General features: G+C 35.2%; 1 protein-coding gene across 5 annotated transcripts in view; it reads left to right on the top strand.

Annotated features, from left to right (window-relative positions):
* Positions 1 to 11,048, top strand: part of TRIP11 (thyroid hormone receptor interactor 11) — a 32,156-nt gene that overhangs the window by 15,884 nt on the left and 5,224 nt on the right. For 2 of the 5 annotated variants that reach the window (XM_083838289.1, XM_083838290.1), the window contains exons 12-19: positions 1,315 to 1,455; positions 1,663 to 1,856; positions 3,358 to 3,521; positions 3,846 to 3,949; positions 4,293 to 4,392; positions 9,386 to 9,467; positions 10,233 to 10,347; positions 10,882 to 11,004. In XM_083838289.1, coding sequence (XP_083694415.1) covers positions 1,315 to 1,455; positions 1,663 to 1,856; positions 3,358 to 3,521; positions 3,846 to 3,949; positions 4,293 to 4,392; positions 9,386 to 9,467; positions 10,233 to 10,347; positions 10,882 to 11,004 — 1,023 coding nt within the window. Of the gene's footprint in view, positions 1 to 1,314; positions 1,456 to 1,662; positions 1,857 to 3,357; positions 3,522 to 3,845; positions 3,950 to 4,292; positions 4,393 to 4,815; positions 9,063 to 9,385; positions 9,468 to 10,232; positions 10,348 to 10,881; positions 11,005 to 11,048 lie in introns of those variants that run through there. The other 3 variants (XR_014585101.1, XM_083838291.1, XM_083838292.1) reach the window with 3 other exon arrangements.

The raw sequence follows: 11,048 nt of genomic DNA, 5'->3' as shown, positions 1-11,048 counted from the left end.
TTTATGCAAACCTTTACAATATAACCTGGCATTCGTTTTATCCCCACTATAATTATAATAGAAAATTTCACATCACTTCAAAGCACTTTCAAACTACCAAATAAATCTGCAGTGTAATATACACAGAAGCTTATCATTTGTAAGTCCCAACTTTGATATATGTGAAAAATTGGGATTTTTTTTTTTTTTTAAGTTAGATGTTTAGGACAAATCTTCAGCTCTGTGTGTTCCTAGTGGTGGTTTCCCTATCCTATTCTGAATAAATACTATGGAATTAAGAATAGAGTCTTTATGGTATCAAAGTACAGTTACATTATTTTTTATTAAAAAAAAAAAAGCTTTGAATTACCACTGGGACTAATGTTCATCAGTTGTGCCGATACGAAATATACACCTTCTTGCCTTTTTACTATTTTTTTTAAATTATTCTAACTCCAGTAGCTGCTGCTCCTGGAAGCCTGCATTGTCTGGTTAGGTTCTCTGTGTGTTGCATATCTTTGGCCTGCAGACCTCTTCACTCACTGACAGCTTGGGCTTTCAGTTTCGTAGGCATGGAACAATTGTCTGGACTTCTTTTTCTTCACAAATCAGAGAAGTTCCTTTCGCAGACTTCGTGTTCACCATGGAGAACTATGAAAAATAGTGTTCAAATGTATTTTGTGTGCATGTCAGGTGATAACACAGCATAAATAGCAGATTTGCGTGCAGGTTTGCAGCTCTACTGAAAAAAATACTGTATTCAGTTTCATTAATAAATAATTGAAGCTTATAAGCACTAATGGTGCAAGCAAAGATTGGTTTACTTTTTACCAACATATTCAATAAAAATATCTGCTCTCAAAATAATACGATACTAATGGTAAAAAGGATGCTGGAAAGCTTCAAGTAACTGCAAATGCAAAAATTTGAAGGCTGATCTCTAGAACTGAAGTCACCTTATGGCTTGTTTTTGAGGATTACTTCACGTGTTTAGTCATCTTAACTTCAGGCAAGTTGACATGTGTAGGCAGATGCTTCATACGTCCATGTCCTAATAAGCAGATACAACAAAGAAAACATTCCACCCATAGCAGAAAACCTGAAACTTTGAAGTATTCAAGCGTCTGTAGTGTCTTTTAGGAATAACTTTTAGTTCGTCTGTGAGGGAAATCACATTCAGGGAAAATAGTATTTTGAAGTTTTTCTGTGCTATAGGGCTGTGGGTGTCTTGCACTTCTCCGTGTTAAATTAGTATTTTCTTTCCATTCTTTTGGACAAAGACTACATCTCCTTCAGTAAGACTGCTGTGTTTGAAATGCTTTATGTCTTTGACAGGGCAAGACAGGGGAATTGAATCAACTGCTAAATGAAGTTAAATCAATGCAAGAAAAGGCTGTTACTTTTCAGCAAGAGAGAGACCAAGTCATGGTAGCACTCAAACAGAAGCAAATGGAGAGCAGTGCCCTGCAGAGTGAGGTATACCACCAAATAACTTACAGTTGTAAGAAATAAAAGAGTAAAAAATTGCGTCTTACAATATTTTCTGCTTTATTTTTGTTAGCAGTAACTTGTGAAAAGCATTTGAAATCAATATGCAGGCAATATGCTTCAAAGGATGTTTTGTTTGCTTACATTATTTATGAAAACTGATAGTACAAGCAACTTAAGGTATGTTCTACACAGATACAGCATTTACGTGAGAAGGAGCAGCGCCTAAATCAGGAACTGGAGAGGTTACGTAATCACCTGCTGGAAATGGAGGACTCCTACACGCGAGAGGCGTTAGCTGCAGAAGACAGAGAGGCCAAGCTAAGAAAAAAAGTTTCAGTTTTGGAAGAAAAACTCGTGTCCTCATCTACTGCAGTGGAGAACGCCAGGTGATCTTTTCATCTATCCAGCAGTGGCACTGTGAATTTTACAGTTTTCTGTAGTGATACTGATAGCTTTATTTTATCGAATTTGCATTCTAGAGCATGCTAGGCAGTTGAGAAAACAAAAATATATGAATTACTGTTATTCTAAATCAGGAAGGTAATTTGAAATTTCCTTGGCAACTGTTGTGAACTAAGTTATTTGTCATTTTTGAAGCAACTATAGAAATCTTGGATCTTTAACAGTGCTTAGAACTAGAAACAACAAAAATCCCTCAACCCATCAATTGAATATAATTGAATAATTGAATATGTCAGAGCATAAAAGATTAACTTAATTGCCTTCAACATCAAGGCTTCATTCACTTTGAAAGTGCATTTGAAAGTGTTTTATACAGTTGGATGCACGGGTGTGCTTGTGTTACTTTGTGCATTGCTTTTGAGAGGAGTACCCATCTGTACTTTATACATTATAGCATAGAAAGGTGTACACCGCTGTAAACCTTTTTTAACATACATATAAAGCAAGATGCATAGATGTTCTCATAGGTAGCACAATTGGAGAGGCGAGCACCAATTATGGTGTTTTTTTATTTACCATAATCACATTTTTCAGCCACAACAATGAAAACCCGAGTATTAAAATTACTCAACACCTGTCTTGACTCTAATGTAGGCTTGTTAGTTACTTTGAGCAAAAGATTACTTTATTTTAGTGCTGTTGTCCAAATGAACAAGGATTTTAATCAAATATATCTATGTAGCTTCAGTCTTTCCTACTTCTTAAGTGCCCAAAATGAGCTCTGCTCAACATTGTCAGCAAAGAGATTTCTGAGCTGAGCAGACTGTTGTGGAAAATTGTGGAGAAAGTTGAAGAGCTGGGAGAAGGCTACATAAAAACTGGCAGAATGTTTCTTAATTCTTCACCAACACTTGTCAAATGTCTTCCAAGAAATGTAGCCTATTTCCTACCTAGTATGCACTGTTAAGAAAGACTGAAATGGGAGTACATCAGGTTCATAATATTTCTGCATAATGGGAAGTTAAATGGATGGTCAGTGGTGGTCAGGATGTTTATACTGAGTTCTTGGAGACTGGTCTTAAAAGTAATAGTTGATAGAAAGAGCTGTTGATACATGCAGTAATTGAATCAGGCAAGGTGTGTGTGTATGTTTTGTTTTTTGGTGGTTTTTTTGTTGTTGTTAAACATACTTCTACAAAAATGGATTAAAAGATTATTTTTGTCATTTTCTAATGCACTTCAAACAGAAGTTTGTTCTTGTTTTTGGATTGCCAAAATTTTATTTCCAGGCATATTTAAAATGGGTCGCTAGGGTTTTAGTTGTTTGTTTGTTTGTTTCTTTGTTTTTAAGAAGAATTTGGGGAAAAACGACTTCATTTTTATAAATTTACGTGAAAATTAAAGGTAGATTAAGTTTTGCTGTGGTTTAATTTTCTCTATGATGACTTCCTTCGTTATCTTAGTAAATAATTTGTTTTCATTAAGTCATCAAGCTAGTCTACAGGTCGAATCTTTGCAAGAGCAATTAAACTTGGTTTCCAAGCAGAGAGATGAAACTGTGCTACAGCTCACCATCTCACAGGACCAAGTGAAACAGTATGCATTGTCACTGGCCAACCTGCAGATGGTGCTAGAGCAATTCCAACAGGGTAAGTTTTGTCAAGAAATACCGAAGATCGCAACATGCATTTTTCAGATGGGATAGTTACCATATTTTGGTGCTTTTAAAGGCATGTAGTTAATTGGTTTTCATTTTGGTAGCTTGAATTTCAGAAGATTTTGTCTTTTGAAAAACTTTAGTAAAATTCTGGCCCTGTGAAAACGGATGGTCATTATCCTGTATATGAAACTAGAATTCCACCTCTACCCTGTGAAAACCAGATGTGATAATGCTAAGGTGTATCCACCTAAAGAGAGAGACTAATTATGAATTGAGATCTTTTTTTTTTCCTTTTTGTATTTTAACCCATTAGAGGAAAAAGCCATGTATTCAGCAGAGTTAGAAAAACACCAAAAACAGACTGCAGAATGGAAAAAAAAAGCCGAGAACTTAGAAGAGAAAGTTGTATCACTGCAGGTAGGTCGAATAATGAAGTTGAACACAAATTTAATGCGAATTTTGACTGATTTTTTTTTTTTTTGAGCTGTTGTGTTAAGTGTTACTGTCTGAGAATATATATAGTGTTATATAATTATTTTTTCTTCTCTGGTTGAGGGGTTGGGAACAGGATGAGACTGAAAGAAGGGCCAGCAAGGTAGCGTACCTCTGACTATCCTATTTCTGAGGACGTTTACAATCCAGTTATTCTAGAGTATAAGCGATTGAAGCCTTTGTGTCTGTTGTGTTGTATGTTGTATCGGAATAATCGTGATAGTGAACTCATGCTTCTCTCTCTGTCCTTTTCTTACCCTCTCTTCAGGAAAGTTTAGGAGAGGCAAATGCTGCACTGGATGCAGCATCGAGGCTTACTGAGCAACTTGATGTTAAAGAGGAGCAGATTGAAGAGCTTAAGAAAGAAGGTAACTTTTTTTTTTTCCTCTGCTTAAAATATTCCAAGTAGATGGGGAGACAATATAGTGTTCTTAGAAATTTACCAGAATGTCCTTAATGAGGGAAAAGAGTAATTCTGTGCCACCTTTTGAGCATTTACTAAGTTTATAAAACATTTTTTAAAAAGATGTATGCCTTCTGTTAGTGATCTCTCTCAAGAGAAGGCCTAGCTTTCTTCCCTCTAGGTACCAAAGCCCTTAATTTAGTTCAGTGTCTCTTTAAAAGGTTTGTGAAATATGAAATGCTGTCACATTTTCCAAAATAACTACCATATTTCACGTTATACATATTACATATTTATACATATTATACAATTATGTATACATATTATGTATATACATACATGTATACATATTATGTATATACATAATATACATATTTCACGTTCACAGATAGTTACTGTGAGGTAGAGAGAAAGTGTATGCTGTTGAGATGCGGAGAGAGCAGCTCTTGCACAGGTATGAGACTGACTGAAGAGATTACATGGAAGGCCTTGGACACATCTTTAGATTGTATTTTTAGATCTCATTTCAAATAAGCTTCCGAACGGCTCATATTTAGAAAGATGCCTTTCATACTGTTCTAAGATTAAGTACTCCAACATTTGATGAACTTCATTACTTTGGATGTGAAGACAAAGCTTGGCCAGACAGTAAAGAACTTTGCCAGGAGAAACAGTTTTGAAAAGGAAGAATATTTACAGCGAGGGTGGTCAGACGAAGGAATAGGTTGCTCAGAGAGGTGTGTCCAGCCATGAAGATACTCAAAACCCGCTTGCACACAATCCAGGACAACCTGCTCTCTCTGACTCTGCTTAAGCAGAGGGGCTGGACTGGATAACCTATAGAAGTCCCTTCCAACATAAATGTTTCTGTGGCTTTGTGATTCTGTGAATGAAAGGGAAAAAGAAAACGATGACATCACTGAAACATAAAATCTATGATAGATACATAGTCTTCTCTTTTGTTAATACCTCTAGCATTAAAGCAGTGTAGGAAACCGTAAAAAGGCAGAATAACCTACTAGTAAAAACTGATACCATTTCAACATATTTCTGTTTTGTGGCCTTAAACTTTATTCTAATCAAAAAAGTTAAGGGTAATTTCTGTACAATGTATTTGAATACCAAACATCAGTAAGATTTATAAGCTCAGATTCGATTGGAGATGATATAATAGGTATACAAATAATATAGATTGCTGTTTTTTCTTACTGCATTAACTTTAGTTTTCATGAGAAAGGGGTTGTAGCATTAGGTAAAGCAGGACTTAGAACTAATAATTTTGCTGGATTTCTGTACATAAGTCTCAGCCCTGTTCTGTAATTCTGTCTGGAATATTTATTTCCTTGAACCAAGAGGGAAAGTTACCTCTGTCTAGTTCCATGATAGTTCTGATACGGGTGAACTTACTAACAGTACCAATTGTCGAGGGAGTTTTAAGCTCTTTCTTTGTTGTTTTCCTTCTTATTTCTGTGTTTATTGTATTTTCCTCCTCCATTTTCCTAGCTGAATCCCACTTTCTCTTTTCGTATCTTTCTGTGGGTCACTGCAGTTTGCTGTTACTGCAGCATCCTCTGTTAGGGTCCAGCTGTCATTTGCATGCATTGGATAAATATGAAGCCAGAGGAAAATTTCTGTTTGCTCCCTGTAGCGGGCTCTCAAATGGGAGTTTGAAGGGCAGAGGTTTGCTCACTTGCAGGTCACTTAACAGCTCTTACTTTCATATTTTTCCCCCCATGTCTGTAGGAAATATGGGGGTAAAATCCTTTAATTAAGGCTTGCTGTGGGAAGGTGCCTGTAAAGTCATCTCTGCTGAATGCAGTGGTAACTCATTTTGTTTAGACCATATTCAACTAATTATTGATATTCATTTTTTCTTGAAATATATAATATTTTCGTTCAGGAAACTTGTTTGTGGTATTGTAATTAGTGTAAAAAATAATTTGAAAGCCGTTGCAGTTTCACCAAGAACTCTATAAAAAGTTACCACTTATATACTACACAATTGAAAGGGCGTTTACTTAAATGTCGTTGTGTGTAAGTACAGTTTAGCATCCCAGCGGACATCATAGCAATGATCTGAGTTCACATGTGAATTTTACAACTTGAATTAAATTTCAAGCTGCTGCGTGAATCATGTACCAAAACAGTAGACTTATTTTTTAATTTACCAATCTTTATATCTCTGTCTTGCTAAAGACATCACAGTGAAAGTTTTCAAATACCCTGGATTGAAAATAATGTTGACATAGGCAAATATGGTACCATTAAATGGGTAGCTCTACCCTAGTGGTTAATTTTAAAAGCTAAACTGCATTAAAGCAGGGGGTTAACATGTTAATGGGTTTGAACTGCGAGAGAAAATTGGGTCTCAGTATTCTATCAAACCATGCTGTATTGGCAAGCAATTTACTTGTTTAAAAAATGTGAAACAGGATTGTTGTGTAAAGGAAACAGCACTTTAATGTTGTTGTAGAATAAATCATAATTTTTATTGAAAAAGAGACCACTCCGTTTTCTGTATTTACACAAGAAAACATATAGTGTCTTATTGAAAATTGGCCAAATGCATTCCCAGACAGAGTTTTGTTGGCCAAATCTTTTGAAGGATTTCTTTATGGATTTTTTTGGCAGGAGAAGTGATTTTAATGGAAAAGTATAAGATGTACCAGATGCAGTTTTCTAGATTGCCATAAATGGTTAACAAATTATTGGAGACTGCTGTAAATGTCTGGTTTACAGCAGCCCGTGCTGAATTTTGGCTCAAGTCTTTTGTTATTCAGTCTCTTCACACACTGAAAGTACGCGTTTAAGTCCTTTTCAACTGTAAGATGCTGTTTTAAAAGGAAATATTCCATTTAAAAACTGTTTAATTTAAAGTTGTGTAATCTCTGTGGGTGAATGTAGCCACGTAACTGTCCTTAAAAGACAGTCCTCTTTGATTTAAAAAAAAAAAAATCTCAGGAAAAAAATAGAAAAGTGTTAGAATTAACATTTCACTTCAAAATTATTAATTGCCTTTTTTAAAAATAATTTTGTAGATAAAAATTGGAAAAACCACTTATCTTGCTCTGTAAAGCAGTAACAACGTCATGAGATTTATTTAAACCTCTTTTTCAGATGCTGTTTCTCTGAGTTTTTTTGGTGCTGGTGCCATGTTGTAAAGTTAATGGTATTAGTAGTTTAACTTATATTCCTTTTAATTCTGTGGAGACCTAAATAACAACTCAAACTCCATGTATGCTCCTGCAACTGTTGTTATTCCATAAACATATGGGAATTTTTTTCATTCAAATTTTGGGGACCAGCTTAACCATGTTACAAAGTAGCCTAATTTTAAGTAACATTCCCAGCACTACGCTAGTTAGTTTGTTCTACTCTTTATAGAATTCGTGTTTGTGAAGTAAAGAGTTTGTTTAAATATCTGGAGTATTTGAACAGGACACATTAGTTTGTATCCATTTCACAGCCTAGTTTTTTGTGCATATATACCAAAACTCCATACAGGTTCTCATGGTGTTACTAGTGTTAATTGGGAACGATGTCGTGTCAGCATAGTTGTGGCATGCATTTATTAAAGGTTGAAAGTCATGTAGAAATTAGAGTGGAATGTTTTTGCATACATCCCAGGTGATCTGAAACTTAGAAAAAAATCCCCAAAGTCACCTTTCATCTTCCCTTGTCTCCATATTCTCTCAAGAAAAACATAATTCTTTTAAATAGCTATAAGATATCCACTCATTTCTACAAAGATGTTGAGGCTTTTTAGAAATAAACTACAAGACAGATGCAATAAAAGTATACTTTTTTATGAAGCATTTACTTTTAATCAACATGAACCCAAGAGCTTTTGAAATAGTAGGAAGATTAAGTCACTTAGCAACCTTTCCATAGGGTTTGAAAACATTTGAGGGATTCAGCATTATGAAGGGAGGGAAGAAAGCTCATGCAGCTGCAGCTTATACAACTGCAGGGTAGAGTTTGTCTTCACATTGAGGGTCCATATTATGTTGTTCGGCTTGTGTTTGTTGTTTAGACTTGCGCTTTTATTAGGAAAAAGTAACTTCAAAGATATCATCTTGCAGAACCAGAGTTTGGTGAAAAAAATCTATTTTTGCTGTTTTGAAACTTATCTTCAAAGAATTCTTTGTACCTTGTAACTATCTGTTTTCTTGTCTGTGGACGTTTTGTTATTAGTGTCCTTAAATCCTGTGTTCAGGGATAGCTTTTCTCCTGTCAGTTTTCACTCTGTGCTTTCTGCGTAAATTTGTGTAGACCTGAATGTCAGATATTTTTATCCAATTTCTAACATAGCCAGATTTTATAAAGACAAAACTTTGGGTCTTGTATCCTCAGAGTCAGGATGTTGTAAAATACTTGTGGCAAGTAAAACCTTTAGGAGAATCTCTTGCTTCATTATGATCTTTTTGAGTTTAATGGGAGGCCAGGGGAAGCCTGAGTTATTGACAGAGAATTTTGGGGGTAATCAGGCGTATCCTGTATTAAAGCTATCAAATAATCTGTGTTAGTGAAATTTTAGGGAAGTTGTAGAGAAATTTGTGCTATGGAATTACTGGACAAGAGTGAATATATTTGAGGTTAAGTACTGAGATCCAAAGACCCAATAACAACATGCAATTTATAATCAGGTTATAAAAAGGATTAAGGATTGCCAGCATAGAATATACACTTTTACCAAGAACATCTTTCCAGTTCTGTGTGATCTAGGTGGAACAGAGCAGTTCATCAGACCTTATACGGTTGATTTATATTCTGGGTGTTTCTGTACTGTAGCTTTGAGTATTGTTCTGGAAATCCTAGCTTATAAATTCAAGTAATAATCACTTACTAAGTTGACACTTTTTTTAAAACATACGTTAGCATATCTTGATAAGTGTGTGTTGTTAATAACATTTTGAAGCAGGCTGCAAATTTATTTGCTTTGACCTAACATTTTATAGGAGAGATCAGAAAAGAAATGTTAGAAGATGTACAAAATAAACTAATGAATCTCATCAACAGCACAGAAGGAAAAGTGGACAAGTAAGTCTCTCATTATGTTGTTGTACATTTCTGTTATTGCTCACAATGTGCAGATAACGTAACCGTTGTAAGAGTGGTGCAGAACTGAGCTTCTGTATGTAAGCTTGTAATATACTCTCTTTATCTTGACATTTTTCAATTGCTTGGTGATTGTGAATAGTAATCTTGATTATTAAAACCAGTGTGTATAAATTTATATTATTGATGTGTTTAAGTAGCATTACACTTCAATAGCATGAGCTCTGAAAATGGAGAGTTCTTAGTGAACATCTGTTATAAAGCATCCAAGGTGTGAACGGCATCACTGGGATGCTGTGCAATTTGATTTGTTTCTTGGTCTTTTTGTTCTCTCTCCCTGTGTTAGACCTGAACCTAGGATAGGCAAATGAGTTCCCCTGCCCCCTTCTTAGGTCTTGTTTTGGGACTGTACATAAGTATCTGTTTAAAGGTTCTGAGTCAAGATTTGAGAATATATATTTTCTTGCATTGTGTCACTTGCATCAAAACTTGGTAATGTACGACTCAGTTTCAAATTACTGCCTTAGTATATTTCTAATGTTGTCCAAATTGCAGCTCTTTGCTCTAAAAAGTGTTTTAACTTGGAGAGTAGAGAAATTTGTGAGGTTTCCTTTTAGTTCTTTGTACTGGCTTGTTTATTTGGGTTATTGTAAATTAGGTAAAAGTATGAGGAATAAATGCATCAGTGTTTCCTTATCAACTGCTACTTCAGAGCAGGCAGTGTAACAAGCTTCCTTTGTTCTGCAGGCTCCTGATGAGAAATCTCTTTGTTGGACATTTTCATACTCCAAAAAATAAACGTCCTGAAGTGTTAAGGTTAATGGGAAGTATCTTGGGAATAAAAAAGGAAGAACTTGATCAGGTAATGCTTACTGAAAACTAGGCTTCCTTGATTTGCAGTATGCTTACCTGAAAATAGAACGACTTGCTACTAAACTAAATGTGACTGTCCTGGTACTTCCTGGGGGGGAGAAGTCTGTTTTTTATGTGGGACATGCTGTTCTTAATGGAATCTCATGATAACTGCATTTAATATGGATTTCATCTTCCTGAGGAACACTAATGCAGAAAGGAAAGGATTTAACTTTGTGGTGTTGCACATAATAACTGTAATATGTTGGTTAAAGAAAAATAAGACATTTTTATATGTACCACTAGGTATTGTGAAGAATATGGCTTTTATATTTTTACACAAAGAGCCAGGATTTTAGACTGCCAGTTTTCAGGAGGGAGAGAGTAAGGTTTTGAAGTACTTGAAGTTTTTATTTATCTGTAGGATTCTGTGGGATTCCCACATGATTTGTAGTGAATGAACAATAAAATGAGCACAGTTTTGCAGTTTTTTATCTGCTGCTTTATTTTTTGTTTCCTAACTATTTTTTTTAAAACCTTTTAGTTACTATCTGAAGAACAAAGAGGAGTTACAAGATGGGTGACTGGCTGGCTTGGTGGAGGAACTGGGTCAAAGAGTGTCCCTAATACACCTTTAAGGCCAACTCATCAGAATATTTTTAATAGTGTAAGAATCAATCGTGTATTCCCTGCGTTTGAGTAAAGAACTGG

This window comes from Anser anser (genome assembly GCF_964211835.1).
Source record: "Anser anser genome assembly, chromosome: 5".
Classification (NCBI taxonomy): Eukaryota; Metazoa; Chordata; class Aves; order Anseriformes; family Anatidae; genus Anser; species Anser anser.
Note: the sequence above shows the minus strand (reverse complement) of the source record. Positions and strands in the feature narration are given on the sequence as shown.